This window comes from Camelina sativa, unplaced genomic scaffold, assembly GCF_000633955.1.
Source record: "Camelina sativa cultivar DH55 unplaced genomic scaffold, Cs unpScaffold00427, whole genome shotgun sequence".
Taxonomy (NCBI): Eukaryota; Viridiplantae; Streptophyta; class Magnoliopsida; order Brassicales; family Brassicaceae; genus Camelina; species Camelina sativa.
In genome coordinates this window covers 83,844-101,954 of record NW_010921699.1, presented here as the reverse complement: position 1 = coordinate 101,954, position 18,111 = coordinate 83,844, and the positions used below count along the sequence as shown (strand labels likewise).

The following is an 18,111-nucleotide window of genomic DNA, read 5'->3' as shown; positions in this document are numbered from 1 at the left end:
AAAAAAAAAAAAAAAAAAAAAAAAACTTATCAAGTTTGTGATTCTGGTTGGTTATAAAATCTTAAAATACCATTAAAACACACACACACATATATATATATATATGTTATGATATACAATTTGTGTAGTAAAAGTTCCAAAACACGACGAATCTTATAATATATAAAGGGTTTACTTATGAAACTTAATCTTTCTGACAGCCACAGATGCATAGATATTGTGTGTGGATGAAGTTAAGAGGGGCTAGTCGGAAGAATAAAATCAGAAATTTTATTTAAAAAAAAAAAAAAGTGAAGAGGGTCTAATTATCTAGTTTAACCCATAAAAAAAGGATATGAAACAAAAATTAAAGGGTTTTCCTTAGCATTAGTTGTCTTAATTCTAGGAAAAAAAAATGTATTCACGCCATTACAATTATCATTTTATTGCCATCTCAGGTGCCCATATTCTTGATGCACACATCAGTTTTCATCACTGGCCTTGTGTTTTCGGCATACTTTTCGTGGAGATTGACCATCGTGGCCATCCCAACACTTGCTCTTCTTCTAATCCCAGGGTTGATCTATGGAAAATATCTTGTTAATTTATCAAAGAAATCTTTCAAAGAACACACGAAAGCAAACTCCATTATAGAACAGGCTCTAAGCTCCATCAAGACCATTCTTTCGTTCACGGCCGAGACTCAAATCATCAAGAAATATTCAAAGGTCTTGGAAAGGCACAAGAAGCTTGGGTTAAAGCAAGGTCTTGCCAAAGGTTTGGCAGTGGGAAGCTCAGGGATTTCATTCACCATTTGGGCTTTTCTTGCTTGGTACGGAAGCAGATTAGTGATCCACAAACAAGAAACCGGTGGCCGCATTTATGCAGCTGGAATCTCCTTTGTCTTGAGTGGCATGTAAGTAATTAAGTGAATCCTTGCATAGTCTCTACATTGCATGAAATAATAAATAATGTTTGTAAATGTATAAATGGTGTAGCTCTCTGGGGACGGCACTAACTGAAATAAGATATGTTTCGGAGGCATCAGTTGCCGCAGCTAGAATATGTTCAAGGATTGATAGAATTTCAGAGATAGATGGTGAGGATACAGCAAAAGGATTCATACCAGAGGTGAAAATGAAGGGCAGACTTGAGTTTGAGCATGTAACCTTCATATATCCTTCTCGTCCAAAATCCGTAGTTCTCAAGAACTTCACTATCACAGCTGATGTTGGAGAAAGCGTAGCTCTGATGGGAGCTAGTGGAAGTGGTAAATCGACAGTGATTGCATTGCTGCAAAGGTTTTATGATCCATGTGAGGGGTTTGTGAGGATCGATGGGTTTGACATAAAGACTCTTCAGTTAAAATGGTTGAGAGGACACATTGGTGTCGTGAGTCAAGATCATGCTTTATTTGGAACGTCCATAAGGGAAAATATAATGTTTGGGAAAGATAATGCATCAATGGATGAAGTTATTTCAGCTGCAAAGACAGCAAATGCTCATGGGTTTATTACACAGTTACCGAATGGTTATGATACCCATGTATGTATTTGAGAGTGTGGATTTCTTTTACAAGATTATTATAAATTTGTGTATTTGGTTGGTTATAACGTCGACATGAAAACAGGTGGGTGATCGCGGGGCACTTTTATCAGGAGGTCAGAAACAACGAATTGCAATTGCACGGGCAATTATTAGAAACCCAGTGATTTTACTTCTAGATGAAGCAACAAGTGCATTAGATGGTGAATCTGAGACATTGATTCAAAACGCACTTGATCAAGTAGCCATGGGACGAACCACACTGGTAAATCAAACTTTTCTCAAGCTCATATATGTATGTGTATCTATTTAATTATTTTTGTAATAGTATGCTTCTATCGTGTAACAGGTGGTAGCGCATAAGCTTTCAACAATTAGAGGAGCGAATATCATTGCCATGTTAGAAAATGGTTCTGTTAAAGAAGTAGGTTCGCATGAAGATTTGATGATGAAGAACAACCATTATGCAAAACTCGTAAAACTTCAAAGGCAATTGACCCATGAACAACGACAAGATCTTAGCGATGGTAATAAAAATCCAGAGATAGGACAACATTGGCCTACTAAGAAAAGTATTAGTAGGCTAAGCATATGGTCATCTCCTGATCTCATTGTTTCTCCTCTATCATTGGAGAGCATTCACACAATCAAAGTCGATGATAATATCCCTTCTGCTTCATTCACTAGACTTATTCCAATGGTTTCTCCTGAGTGGAAGTCTTCTCTTGTCGGTTGCATATCAGCTGCAACATTTGGTGCAATCCAACCGGTTTACGCCTTAACCATTGGCGGTATGATCTCTGCATTTTTTGCAAAAAACTCACAAGAAATGGAGGATAAGATACGCATTTACTCCATAATCTTCACTTCCCTCACCTTTCTCTCCATCTCCCTTAATCTCCTTCAGCATTATAGTTTTGCCAAAATGGGTGAAAGGCTAATGCAAAGGCTTCGCTTGAAAATGCTCGAAAAAATCTTTACCTTTGAACCTGCCTGGTTTGATATGGAAGAGAACTTTAGTGGTGAGCTTTCTTCAAGGCTTAGTAATGAAGCGTCCATTGTCAAGTCCTTAGTAGCCGACAGAATATCCTTGCTTGTCCAGACCGTTTCAGGTGTGACAATTGCGATGATCATAGGTCTTCTACTTTCCTGGAAACTCGCGTTGGTCATGATCGCTGTTCAGCCTCTCTCTATCCTCTGCTTCTACACCAGAAAAGTTTTGCTCTCCAACATTTCCTTCAATTATGACTATGCACAAAACCGTAGCTCACAGATTGCATCAGAAGCTATTTACAACCACAAAATTGTTACATCCTTAGGGTCCACGAAGAAGATCATTGAAATATTTGATAAGGCTCAATATGATGCGAAAAGAAAGGGTAAGAAGGCAACATGGCTCGCAGGCTTTGGGATGGGGTCAGCACAATGCCTAACCTTCTTCACATGGGCATTAGACTTTTGGTATGGAGGAGTGTTGGTTCAAAAGGGGGAAATCTCAGCTGGGGATGTATTCAAAACGTTCTTTGTTTTAGTAAGCACCGGTAAAGTTATTGCGGAAGCAGGAAGCATGACTTCTGACCTTGCCAAGGGCTCTGCCGCCATTTCTTCTGTTTTCCGTATCCTTGATCGTCCTTCATCTCAAGTAAGTTACAAACATCTTTTTTCATCTTGTAATGTTGAACATAGTTTCTAGGAACTATATATTCGTCGTATATTATTGATTAATTAATGCTACATGAAGGAAAACATAAACCATGGAGCAAAAATTGAGACAATACTAGGGGGAATAGAAATGAAAAATATTGATTTCGCGTACCCTAACCGGCCTAGTATTACGGTGCTTCGAAATTTTTCCTTGGACATCAAGCCTGGGACAAGCATTGGATTGGTTGGTACATCAGGATGCGGTAAATCAACAGTGGTAGCTTTGATTCAACGCTTCTATGATGTGGAAATAGGTTGTGTGAAAATAGACAGTGTGGATTTGAAAGATATAGATATAAAATGGTATAGAAAACATACTGCTTTAGTTAGCCAAGAGCCAGTTATTTACTCTGGAAGTATCCGAGAAAATATTATACTCGGACGACCGGAAGCGACCGAGGATGAGGTTGTAGGCGCTGCTCAAGCCGCCAATGCTCACGATTTTATCTCGTAAGTATGATTCTATTTTTACTAGTAAAAACAGTATTATTTGAATCCTCCTAACGGTTTGGCTAGTAGTTTGATTTATAGGTTTCTTTAAAGTCTATTAGAGTTCAAAACTAATGATCGTAATTGAAAGATTTAACAATAATATTTTTCCATATTTTTAGTTATATTATCTTTCACTTTTTTTTTTTCAATTCTCTTTATGCTTTTTGTTTTCTTCTACTAAAGGGCAATGGAGAAAGGATATGAAACCGAATGTGGAGAAAGAGGAATACAACTTTCTGGTGGTCAAAAACAGAGAATAGCTATTGCTAGAGCCTTTTTGAGAAATCCTATAATACTCCTACTTGATGAGGTTACGAGCTCCTTAGATTCTAACTCAGAGCATGAAGTTCAGGACGCTCTAGCTAGGATCATGGCTAGCCGGAAGATGACTACTGTAGTAGTGGCCCACCGCCTCAACACACTGAAAAACTTGGATTGTATCACGGTGATCGCAGATGGAACTGTAGTGGAGACAGGAAGTTACGACCTCTTGAAAAATATTGGAGGCCAGTTCTCTAAACTTGTACATGCTCATGATCTTATATCTTGAAGATTTTCTCTAAAAAATTAAGTAATTACTACTAACTGTATAAAGTTATATTAAAAAATTTAATATGAAAATTAGATACCTTTAAATGTGTCACAATATCCAAAACCATATATAAAAATTTACCCTTTAAATTTAAATTGCACTAAATAATATAACTGAGTTTTAGTGATCAAATATATCGGAAGAGAAAAACTTATGTTTTATTGGGCATTATAAAAATACAATATGTTATTGGTTTTTCCAAAAACAAATAAAATATTATTTACATTGCCTTCAAAAAATAAGAGTTATAGAGCTTTTCCACTTTATTAAATAAAGCTTAATTTTCAAAATTAGTAACTCATATGATCTTGACATGTGTCAAGTCCTTTTATAAAATTTTAACAAAACTAAAATGAAAATATACAGCAAATTAAAAATTCTAAGTTAGTAACTCATATGATCGTGATATTTCAAATTTATCGATAAGATTTTGAGACGTGTAAAAATCAATTATAAAAAGATATATACAACAAATTAAAAATCATAAGTTAGTAACATATATGATCACAACATGTTTTAAGTCTATCATTATTCAATATTTTGATATGTGTAAATGAAATTATGAAAAGAAACTAACTATACAACAGACTAAACGTCTTAATAATATAAGGATTACTATTACTATTTTTGAAAATATATGAAACAGAAAATAATAGAGTAAATTACTAATTCTGATAAGAAAATAATTGCAATTATTACCTTTTGTAACTATATATTAAAACGGAAATTATACCAAAAAAAAACTGATTAAAACATATACAAAAGAAAAAATCTTATTATATAAAGCTTGATGTCAAAGTTACTCATTAACAAGATCATGACACGTGTCAAATATATTGATTAGATGTCGACATGTGTCAAATTTTTCAAAAGCTTGATGTCAAAGTTACTCATTAACAAAATCATTACACGTGTCAAATATATTGATTAGATATTGACACGTGTCAAATTTTTCAAAAAATTAGATTTACAGAATTACTCATTAACAAGATCGTGACACGTGTCACATATATTGATTAGATGTTGACACGTGTCAAAATTTTCAAAAAATTAGATTTACAGAATTTTACATGTTTATATTTTAAAATTTTTATTTTTCTAAATCAAAAAGGAAAACTAACAAAATCAATATATTTTTCATTGTATGCTAATTATATTATATGTGTGTTCTTAATAAAATTTATCATGTGTAAGCAAAAACTTAATTTATTAAACATGTATATTAATTAATAAATAATAAATAACAAAGTTAAAAGAATAACATAAGTTATTTTAACATAATTTTAGTCAAATATAAATTGTATTTATCGTTGTAATATATTTTTTTATTGTATGAGATAATATAAATCTTATGAGATAATATGTAAATTTTTATTGTAAGTAAGTACACAAAACCTTGAAAGAATAATGAACTTAAAAAAAAATTCAATAGATGATGTGTATTAGTATAGTTTTACATGTTTTACTTTAAATATTTTAATGCATGTAGTAATATGAGAAACCTGAAAAGAAAATAGAAAAAATGAGTTTGTAGGTATGAATTTTTGTTTAATTGATGAAAATTGACAAAATATTACTTATGAAATTATGACATATAGAACAATAATATTTAGGATATTTTTGGATTCCAAAAATTTTGTGGATGTTAAATGATTTTTTGATTATTTTTATTGTTAAATTTAAAATACTAACCAATATACATATTAGTAATTTTTAATGTTTAATTTTATAATTTCAACACATGTATTTTTGTAATGCACATGTCAAAACATAAGATAATTCAAAATAAATTATAATTTATAGGAATGAATCCTCAGTTATTTGATGAGAATGTATTTATAGCTTTATACATGTTTTATTTTATAAATTTCACTCATGTAAAATTGATTAAGACATGAGGTAAAAGTAGTACTTATGAGATAACAACATAACAAATATATCTTAAAAAATGTTGATTCAGTTTTTTTGCGAATTACATTTTGTTAATTTTTATTTGTATTTTCCATTCTTACTAAGATATATATTTGATATGATGTATTAATTACGTTTGATATAAAATATTTATTTCATGCATTAAGATGAAATGTGTAATTAAAATTAAAATATGGTTTATTATGATGGTATAGATTTTTAAATAGTACTCTTTTTCCTATAAGAGTTTTTGGGTAAAAAAAGCACAAACATTAATAAACAATAAATATTATGTCATTTATAAAACTTCAACCAACAGAAAAATATACTGCATAGTTTAAATAGTCATAAATTGTTATATTAATAAAAATTATACACAGAAATTTGAGAAAATATTATAAAATAGAGTCAAAAAAGCCTTAAAATTCTTATATAATGGAACTGAGAGAGTATTAAAATGAAATATGAGAGGTTCATATTCAATATTAAAATGTTACAAGATAAAATCTAAAAACATGTACATTACTACTTAATTATTCTTAATATTTTTTTCAAATTTTTACCCGCGTAATAACTCGGGCCTCATCTAGTGTTATATAAAGTTTGATGTTTTAAAATGAAAAACTAACATAATTGCGACACATGTCAATAAGTTGATCATATTTTAATGCATCTAACCCTTGAAATTTTGATTTCTCAATAAAGTTTTACGTAGTCTTGGGCAAATAAACCGAACCAAAATCTCGGTTTCGGTTCAAGTTCGGTTAGTGGGAAATAACTGACTGGATAGTGTTTCAACTATCCATGGATATCGGTTATTAACCGAACCAAACCGATATCCATTCGGTTATCTGAATCAAACTGAACTCATATTAAAAATATGTTTAACACAGAGAATTCACAGAAAAGAAAGGAAAATAGTCTTGTCTACAACCAAAGGAATATAGGGGAGTCTACAACAGATAGATAAGGTGAGTCTTAAGAAACAATTTCAAAACAACCAACGCAAATAGAGGTCTCATGACAAAGAAACTCGATCAAAACATAATTTTCAAGGACATCGACTCGGTTATGAAGACACACCCCCACCTCCTTCAGTTTGGCAATTTCGTTTGTCTTGTCCTTAAGCTGCAACTTCAATTAATAGATTTGATTATAATGGAGTTCAAATTCGCTCAATCTCTCCCAATGCTTATCAACATCCTTCCTTAAGCTGTTGGTCTCTTCTTTAATGGCATCAACCCAAATTTTTCGCTTGTACAAGCCATCATCCTGCAAAATATATCAACGAACACACATTCAATCATTAACTTGTTTAATATGAACACGCATTAATCTTATTTGACTTACCTCATACTTAACGCAAGTAAACCATCTCTTTTTCTCTGTATCAGTTGGAGGGATCTCTTCAACAATTTGTTCACCACATAGGCATAGTAGAGGCATGCCCAAATCACCATCGGCTATGGATGTTCGCCACTCGTCTAACTTCTGCTCCCTCTTCTGATATGCATAGTATGGATCTGCCTCCAATTCTCCATGGTTTGAGAAGAGAAATTAGAGATCGAGATCGAGAATGAGATGAGAGAGAGAGAGCGAATCTTAAAATTGAGGAGAGAGAATGAGTGGATGAAAAATGAAACGAAGAAGGAAATACTAGATTATTTTGTGAAAAAAAATAGAGTTTTATTGTCACCTATACAATTATGTGTGTTCACACTTAGAGGGGGTATTAAACTTGTATTTTGGAAGATTTTAGAGTATTCTTAAAATCACTTGTTATTCAATTGATGATTTTTAATAATCTTCTAAAATCCTATGTTATTCAATTTGGAATCTATGTAAAATCATTTAAAATAATTTACAATCTCTTGTTATTCAATCAATGATTTACAAAACTTATTTAAAACTAGGTTAAACCCGCGCTACGCCGCGGGATTGGTTTATTATTTTTTTCTGATTTCAAGATGTAATATATATGTTCTTTGATATCAAACTTCATAAGTTTTTGATTATTCAATGGTTATTTTTTATTTTTAGTATTATTTTTATTTTCATATGATACTTGAGTTTTTTATTTCATAAATTTAGTTTTTACATATATTTTAAATTTTATTATGTTAAGAAATAAGTTTTTGTTTCTTTGACTTGAAAATTATATTCTTCTCTTACTAAAACAATACTGAATATTTTGGATGTTAATATATAGTTAATCCAAAATGTTTGGTTTTCATTAAACCAAAAAATTAGATATATATTTGAAAAATTAAAGTATCTTCCATTGAAATTAAAATTGCATTTTTAATTCCACAATGAAACTTTATTTCTTAGCTTACAAAATGAAAGTTATCTTGCACATCTTTATTTTTTAATTTCTTACAATCAATGTAAGGAGAATGTTTACAGGCAGGACATAGAAATAAGATACAAAGTTTGTATGAAGCATAATAATCGGTTCCTTTGCTAAGCGATCCAAACTTGAATTCAAACTATAAACAAATATCATATGTATATAAAACTCAACCAAGTAGAAGATATTATTTAAGTGGACATCAGTTGCAAGCTCACATTTGCTTCTCCTATATGCTTCTAAATTTGCTATTAACGTTCATCAGCTGTGTTGGTTAATTCTGATCGGGACCCGCTTCTAGACTACTGTGTTTTTCCTCATCCTTTATCTCACCAACAGATCTTCCTCTTCGGCATACTTTGCAGAGATCCGACACAAGCCACAGTCTCCACTTTACATGCATTATACAAACCCAGAAACACTCAGGTGAAACCATTTCTAATCAACTTCACTGTCACCACAATAGCCAGGTCTCAACACGATGGCCTCATGCTGTCAATAGTATTTCAGAAAAGACAAAGGTCTCTGACCTTGATGACAATAAGTTTGTGAGAATAGACCGTGCAAACAGCAGCAAAAGACAAAGAATATTCCAAGGAAAAAAAACTCAAACCTGAAGATAATAATGTTAAAGAGAATGAAAAATCAATAAAACAATTTTTAAATGTTCATTGTGTTTACAGAACTTGCGAATGTTTCTCATGTAGAATTTTATAAGCACACACAAATCTTGGATTTTAATGAGCCTCTCATAACCACCTGTTCTTCTACTGCGACTTTAGTTGGAATTTACGGAGATTGGTCACCTCAAGAGCAGGTTTAGTGCAACAAAGAGATTAGGAAGATACTTAAATATCCGTGCAACAATTAGCAATAAACAGATCTAAGATGAACTCTTAAGCTCAGCTTATGGTTTAGCAAGCGCTTATATATCTCTCTACCTTAACACCTTCGATCAACTGAGACTCCTTACAGGTTCAAAGAGAGGTTATGATCCGAAACAGAATGTAGAGTCTGGGAGACTCGCAGTCGTAGCTTGCTTTAGACATGTGACATAATCGGTTTGCAAGTTCATATGCAATACTTAATTACTGGAGAAAACAACTTCTCCTGGCCAGTTCATGATTACAAAAATATTTAGGAGCACAATATACATTATAAGATACTAACTGCGTCAACATAACGTCTAATACAAAACTCTGGCTAAAACTATCTAACGATCAGAAACTTCAAAAAATGATGAACAGCTACAGGCCTAGCCTGACTTGTCCACAACACGAAAGTAACTTCACCAACAAATACTAATTTGAAAATCATAATAAACCTAGATATGGAACCATTGTGAGAAGAAAACTTACATAAGTAACATATTCTGTGTTGCGTCTCCTAAGATGTAGGACTTGAAATTCGGCCACTGGTCTAATTTTGATGTCATCTTAGCCGATAAAACTCGGTTAAAATACACTCAGTTCCTTGAAAACAAAATGTGACACACAAAATCGAATACAAATTATGTTCTCTACATATTACCTTATCATCTATAGAATTACAAATGTTACACAGCTTTCTACCACACAAAAATAGCTCTCCTCTTTCACTGGAGCACTCATCTTTTTCTCCCTCGGATCTCTTCCAATTTCTAGATTCAAACACATCAATACAATCTCAAATTCACAGCCTAAAAATCTTCCTTACTCCCCAAAATTAAGAGACATAAAGAATAAAATTATGTTACGTGGGAACGAAACGTAGAAGAAGAAAAAACCCATCATCGTCGGATCTGATGAACATATTCTGGTGGATCGAAGAAGAAGAATTCCACCACAACCGATCGACCATCGATGGGGCTAACATCATCATCGGATCTGCTCAGATTGGTAGAGAGAGCCATGGCTAGGATCAGCAACAGAGTCGGACCCTGATATAAACGGCGCTGAAGGCATTCAACAGCGATCCACGGTATCACGACGACGAAGAAGAAATCGAGCCATTGATTAAACACTATCGTTTTCCTTTTGTTTAGTCCACGTAGAGTAAAATTATGTGAGATGAATTAATGTTATAATTTGATAGGATATAAATTTTTAGTAAGGTGTTAACATATGCTTCAGAGTTGAAGCTGAGGTGTCATGCTCTGGAGAGAAATACCTTTTTCTTTTATTGTAATGATCTATCGTTATTCAAAATATCACAATTTTTTTTAAGAAATGCTACTTTGAATGATTTTACCAGACTTTTATTTGTTTTTTAGTTGAAAAATATGAGTACCAAAATCATACGTTATGAGGTGGAATTTCTGAAGATTTCTTAAAACAGAAAAAAAAAAGCAGTCAACACAACCCAATCGACAACTCTAATCCCTGGTGAACCTGAAGCATCGTCTCTTTCTCTCTCTCAATATCGTAACTTCTCCTCCTGCAATCGATCGAATCCAATGGTCAATAGTAATCTTCCTTGAAGAATCATCAAGGTTTGTTTTCCCGATCCTCTATACAATCCTCCGAATCCTCCCTCTCTAGATTAATAAATCCTCGTTGGATCACTTAGTTCAATGGTGGCTGGTGAGTTCGGTGTTAGGTGAATGAAGAAGCTCTATTTCTTCCTCTTCTACTTCTTCAAGGTTGTTTTGTTCATTTTGTGCTTGAAGCAATCAAATTAGGGATAACAATGTCGTCTTCTACTTCTTTCTGAGTCATAACCTGTAAAGGTAAACAAAAAAGGGTTTTTGTTTTTTGTCCTCGTTTATGAAAGATTATATTTTTTGATTGAGTAATTCTTGTAGCGGTAGTGGCATGGCGTGCTGGTGAGCCATTGGTTATGGAGGAAGTTGAAGTGAATCCACCTCAACCTCTTGAGATCAGAATTAAAGTTGTTTGTACATCTCTCTATCGTAGTGATCTCTATGCTTAGGAATCTCAGGTTTATTTAATCTCTCTTTTTTCAATAAACCTTGTGTTGAATTTGGCTTGTACGAGTCTCTGATGGAGTCCAACTGTTAGAACTGGTTACACAACTAATAAAAATCCCCTCTCTTTATGTAAACGTCAAAATACTAGATTATCAACTGTAGAGAGAAGAACAATTGAATAATTTCCAGCTTACGTTACGTGTTTATTCTTTGTCTGGACTTACACAAATAATAAGCATGTACTTGTTAAAATCTTCAAAAGCTAAGTTAATGTGTCGAAGACAGGAATCTATGCCATAAGGATGCTCTCTATATCGGAATTATGCTACTGTAAGTCTTCTCCTTCATTATGTTTTTCTCTACCTTCAATGGACATGGTTGCGATTTGCTTCTCTGCTTTTCCTCGTTCATGTAGCTCTACTAGTCGTGTCTTCTCCAGTTCTTCAATTATTTCTGAGATTTTTCTATTAACTCGTTTAACCCTACTGATGTATCTCTCTCCAGGCTTTGTTATACAATTTCCAGAGCCTGCAAATTTTGGTAACGGTAGGAGCTTTGGCTATGGGATTCCAGCTCGAGTTTTTTTGCTGTGGATGCTCTCTGATATGGTCAAATTGTAATACCCTAATAATACTAACAACCTTGTAGTTGTAATACTCTAGGGGTCGAATCCACAGAGACTCTAGATCAGACAATAGACTTATTAATCTTGAAATTATGCTAAATCAAAATATTAAATTAAAAGCAATGCAGAAACAGAATTAAAAAGTGTTGTAAATTCAAAGGATCAAAGAGCTAGGCCCAGGGAATTTCTCAGGAAATTACAAAATATTAAATCAATAAATCAATAGGATTCAAGCAATTAAGATCAGATCTAGAACTCTAAACTCTTCTGTAAAATAAATCAGTTCTCACTGCAAATATTATCTAAATTTAAAACCAGAAAATCCAAATCTCTTTGTAAAATTCAAGGTTAAAAATCAGCTTTAAAAACAAGTTTAGATTGTTTTCACAAAATTATTAAATCAAATCTCTTTGCCGGAAATAATTTTGCTCATCAAAAGGTTTTATCAGGAAAATCAATTATACTCTCATATCTATTTATTTTCCTAGGTATTAATTCTAGGTGATCAATCAAGAATTAATATGAAGAACAACCTAAGATGAAGATCACAGAAGATAAGGAATCCTAAAAATAATAGATCTAATCAACCATAAAAACCCTATGAAAAACTCTGAACCTAACAAGCAAACTACTCAGACATATTCAATGAAGAACAAAACATTTTTTCTGAATAATAAGCAATTGAAATTAAGAAGTAAGAAAGGAGTTCAGGAATTCTTCTCTCGAATGAGTTCAGATCTCTCTCCCAAAAGCTCTCAATATTTCTTCTCTCAAAAAAGTTGCAGAAAATAACTTAGGTCTAAACAATGACCCAAAAATCCTATTTATATTCCTAAAATACGTCCAGGGACTAATGATGCAAATATGGAAAACTTTGGGGTAACTTTGTAAATCTTCAAAACTTGTGAGTAAACTTCTGATTCTTCTGTTGGATGATCCATCGATCGACACTATAACTTGCGTCGACCGATGCATATCTCTGAACTTATCTCCCAACTTAACAGCTTAGCCTCAATGCTTGATTAAGCTCCAAATCTTCCTATTTAGCTCCATTATGTTCCCTTCCATGCTAAATCATATAAAGACTCAAAAGACTCTAAAAATACCAAAAAGACTCTATAAATAAGACTTATATCATGGCTAAAAACACCTAAAAACCATGATATATCAACTCCCCCAGACTTAGCATTTGCTTGCCCTCAAGCAAAACATAAACTTAGCCCTGTGAAAGAGGTTTGAAAACGCAGGAACTCATTTCTTTTTAAAGTAATGTCATGATCATCCAAACCATAATCCATATGCTTAGCAGATAAATCCAAATCGAACTACCATGTACTTCTCCGTTGACATTCATAGCATCCCAAATTCAAACCAAATTCCACTACTTCCTCCATTAAGCCTCCATCGGTGGGTCTTATCAATTTGATCAATGTCAAGAACCTTCTAGACTCATTCTCGTACAATACCATAACAAGCAAGATATAACTTTTACCACATGTGGTACTCTTTCTCTCTCCCAGACTTATTCTATTTTTATCTTCCTTTGAGCTTTGCTTTGTTGTTTTTTTTTTTGCTATTCTTTTTTTATCAAAGTTGTGGGCGAATAATGGGGTAATCGGTAATTTACCTACCCCTCGCTTCCAAGCTTTGTGTGATCATTTGACTCAAGAGTAGAATAATGAGGTCACAGGTAATTTACCTACCTCTCTAAACTGATCAAAATCATCTCATCTTTTATTCACTCTTTTTTTTTTTTAACAAAGCTCTCAGGATTTTTTTTAACTTGAATAAGGGAGAGGAATACCAATTTTTTTTTCTGAAATCTTACTTGTCAGGTATGAACAAGGAGTCAAGCTCTATGAACATCAATCTCCTTGATGAGTTAAAAAGAAAAGTACATAAATTACCTCAGGCTTTTATGGATTCTGTTGGAAATTTAGATGTCTCTGGTTTACTGGTCAGCCATTGGATTTTTCATTAGTCAGATTTGTGGATTCAATCTGCAGCATTAATCAACCAAGGCAGTACACTAAAAAGAAAAATCATAGTTCCCAACAAAAATTTTGACTCAATAAAACAATTTTTTTTTTTTTGACTGGCGCTCAAAAACAAAAACGTAGTTAGTAACTGCCTCCCCCAGACTTAAACAACACTGTCCCGAGTCTTATCAAATAAGAGATTGGCGAAGAAAAATAAAAAAAAAACGAATATGTATTGAAATTGTGAACAAAATCGTGTTACCAAACCGAATATTCTGTGTCGACCGATGCTGATGGTGTGTCGGTCGATGCACTCTGCAGATGCAGAGAGTTCGAACATTACTCCTGAGTTAGCTGCGATTAATTTGTGTTTTTTTTTGTTCCTTGGATGTTAGCACTGCTAAGAATCACTCAAACACAAGATTAAACGCAACATGATAGATAGAAGTTCATAATTCAATACAAATTCAAACTCACTCAAAGCAAGAATTAAAATGACCCAAAGTGGTCTAGAAAAACCTATGAGTGGGTTGCCTCCCACTAAGCGCTTGTTTTCAGTCATTAGCTTGACTGTGTTGAAGCTCAGACGTCCGGTGGAGCAGAACGTGGCATTGAATGCTGTCGAGAGGAATGTCTCATCATCCAAGGTGGTGTATAAGCAGTAGATGAATGAGGTCTACCAAGGACATGAGGAACAGGACCAGGGCGAGACTTGGGTATGGTTGCTCTTTTTTTATTTCCTTTGATGGTCTTATTGGTGATAAGAGGAGGTTTGGATAAAGAAGATGTATACCTTGGTTTTACCTGAGGACTCTGGAGTGTGGAGGGGAAGTCTTATGTTTGGAAACAGGTTCATGACTTGGAGCATCAGTGTTGGACAAGGTTTGGCTCGGAAGAGGGGTGTCGACTGACACCCAGTTGGTGTCGATCGATACTGAGCCTGATGCTCGAATATCAGAAACTTTCTTCAACAGAAAAAGTCTGTCCATCAATAGTATGAGCCCTCCTCAGTTCATCCATCTCAAAGTTCATACTCAAATCTTCCACATTCAGTGTTATGCGTCCCTTCTTCACATCTATGATGGCACCAGCTATAGCCAAGAAAGATCTTCCTAAGATGAGTGGATCTTTAGGCTCTTTATCATCCTTTAACACCACAAAGTCAGTGGGAATCATGAAATCTCTAATCTTAATTGGAACATCCTCTAAGACACCTTCAGGAATTCTCTGTGATCTATCAGCTAAGATCAGAGATATCTTGATTGATTTGAATTCTGTCATCCTAAGTTTCACAGCAACAGAATGTGGCATCAAGTTGATACTAGAACCTAGATCACAGAGTTAGTGAGAAAATATTCCTGTGGAGATAGAGCAATCTAACACAAAACTTCCAGGATCTAGTAACTTCTTAGCAGTCCTACTCTGGATCATTCCACTCACTTTCTCAGAGACAACCCCCTCTTGCTTCTTCTCTTTCTTTTTCTGTGAGGGCTGGTTCAGCAGAATCGCATTGACATCCTTAGTTAGCAAAGTTCCTTCCTCAGGGCTCAAACCATTTGATGCCACTCTTTTAACATAGTGCTTAAGTGGTGGTGAAAGCTTTACTGCATCAATCAAAGGCATCTCAATCATCTCCATGTCCATCATTGCCTTGCATCTAGCATCTTCAATCTCCTGCTTGGACCTTCTTGGCTTAGGAAAAGGGACCTTAGGCTTGTACACCCTCTCAACAACTGCTGGAACCTGAGATTTTGTAACTTCTGCATATGTCTGAGATGAGTGTCGACCGACACCCAGTTGGTGTCGATCGACACCATCATCTGGAGTCGACAGATATGTCGATTTCTCTTCCGTTTCTGCAGAAACAATTTCACCATCATCTTCATCTCTCACTGATATGGCATTGCAAGCATGCTTGGGGTTTGACTCAGTTCGTCCAAGAAGAAAACCCTCTTGCCTCTTCACAGACCTAGCAGTCTGCGCAACCTGATTCTCCAGCTTCTTAACATGAATATTCAATGCATCAATTCTCCTAGTAATCTCATTGTAGACATTATCATCTTCCCATTGAATGTCACTGTTAACTGTTCTTGACCCTAAAGAAGCTGCTCAAGCATGGCTTTCATTCTACTCTCCGAAGAAGTCTTAGGAGGTGGAGACTGATAGGATGAGTTCCCATAGGTTCTTGTATAGCTGTTGTTCTGCTTCTGATAATCTGGGTTAGGAGTGTACCCTGAAGAGTTCCCACTGTAAGGTCTGTTGCCTTGCTGATTTCCAAACCGCCGACCTTGATTGCCATAGACATAGTTCATATCCTCTTCCTCTTGGTTTCCTTGAGCAGGTTCTGGCTCATATGTCTCAACTTCAGCAGCAAAATGAACAGATTTCTTACTCACAAAGAGATTGTGCACTGAATCCAGCTTAGCATTAACAGAAGCGAGCTAGTTTGCATCAAATCCTCCATGTAATCTCTTCCTTTCAGCATCAGCTCTCTTAGTACTGTTACTGGAGGCTACATTCTCAATCAAATTCTTAGCTTCTCTAGGATATCTCGTCTTGAAGTTCCCATGGCTGGCAGCATCCAAAGCTAACTTATATTCCCAGTCAATTCCTCTGAAAAAGATACTCAGCAGTTGCACCCTTGAGAAACCATGGTGTGGACAGTCCCTTTGATAAGCTTTGAATCTCACCGAAGCTGCCTTGAAAGCTTCATCTGGTCTTTGCTTGAAAGAGGACAGCTTCACTCTCAGCTCATCAGACATAGCATCATCATAAAAATAATTAAGGAAAGCCACCTTAATTTGTTGCCAAGATGTCAAAGATCCAGCTGGCAACTGTTTTAACCATTGAGATGCTTCTCCTGCAAGTGAATATGGGAAGAGCTTGCAGTAGATGTAATCTTCAGTCACACCACTGGCTTTGATGCTAGTCACAAGATCCTCAAAGTGCTCAATATGGTCCAGAAGCTTCTCATGGGACAGGTTTGAGAAGGGTCTCTGCCCAGGTAGAAGTAAGCAGGCTTCAGCTTAAAGTCATTCCTTTGAAATGGAGGAGGAAAAATTGCATATCGGTTCTGATAAACCAGGTCAGCTCTGTTGAAGTCTGCAATTGGTGACAGATTTTCCTGTGGGAAGGTTGTTAAAGGGTGGGGACCAGGGTTCGAGGAACGTCTGGCGCACCAATAACCTACTGGTGGATTTGGATATCCACAGTGATGGTTTAGGATCGATGCCCTGCAGGGCCAGCTTGGGGTCCGTTGGGACGGCTAGCGGGGGGCTAGCAGGGTCCACGGACGGTCCATTGGAGCAGCTAGCGGGGTCTAGCGGGGTCCACGGGATGGGTTGTTACAATTTCTTAACTCAATTTACAAATAACCACACCATAGCATACACTTGACCAATGAGCAGAACATCAAATAAGCCCAGTTGTTCACTAATACTTAGAAAACCCCTAATGGACATATTGTTTCCACTGAAGCTACATAAAAAGAGTAACTAAGGAGAAGACTTATAGTAACATAATTCCGAGATAGAGAGCATCCTTGCATCCTTGCATCCTTAGAGAGCATCCACAACAAAAAAACTCGAGCTGGAATCCCATAGCCAAAGCTCCTACCGTTACCAAAATTTGCAGGCTCTGGAAAATGGCAATTGTAGAACAAAGCCTGGAGAGAGATACATCAGTAGGGTTAAACGAGTTAATAGAAAAATCTCAGAAATAATTGAAGAACTGGAGAAGACACGGCCAGTAGAGCTACATGAACGAGGAAAAGCAGAGAAGCAAATCGCAACCATGTCCATTGAAGGTAGAGAAAAACATAACGAAGGAGAAGACTTACAGTAGCATAATTCCGAGATAGAGAGCATCTTTACGCCATAGATTCCTGTCTTCTACACATTAACTTAGCTTTTGAAGATTTTAACAAGTACATGCTTATAATTTGTGTAAGTCCAGACAAAGAATAAACATGTAACATAAGCTGGAAATTATTCAATTGTTCTTCTCTCTACAGTTGATAATCTAGTA

General features: G+C 34.9%; 1 protein-coding gene and 1 long non-coding RNA gene across 2 annotated transcripts in view; one reads left to right on the top strand and one right to left on the bottom strand.

Annotated features, from left to right (window-relative positions):
- The window catches only part of LOC104773035 (putative ABC transporter B family member 8), a 6,848-nt gene extending 2,578 nt beyond the window's left edge, over positions 1-4,270 (top strand). Inside the window, exons 4-9 of the mRNA XM_010497580.2 lie at positions 421-895; positions 978-1,524; positions 1,610-1,789; positions 1,874-3,166; positions 3,266-3,678; positions 3,904-4,270. Coding sequence (XP_010495882.1) covers positions 421-895; positions 978-1,524; positions 1,610-1,789; positions 1,874-3,166; positions 3,266-3,678; positions 3,904-4,270 — 3,275 coding nt within the window. The remainder of the gene's footprint in view (positions 1-420; positions 896-977; positions 1,525-1,609; positions 1,790-1,873; positions 3,167-3,265; positions 3,679-3,903) is intronic.
- Positions 4,271-9,635: 5,365 nt separating this feature from the next.
- Positions 9,636-10,621, bottom strand: LOC104773026. The gene is made up of 2 exons (XR_765010.2): positions 10,309-10,621; positions 9,636-10,212 (listed from the first exon to the last, which is right to left on the bottom strand). It is a non-coding gene; the product is annotated as an uncharacterized LOC104773026 (long non-coding RNA).
- Positions 10,622-18,111: the final 7,490 nt, after the last annotated feature.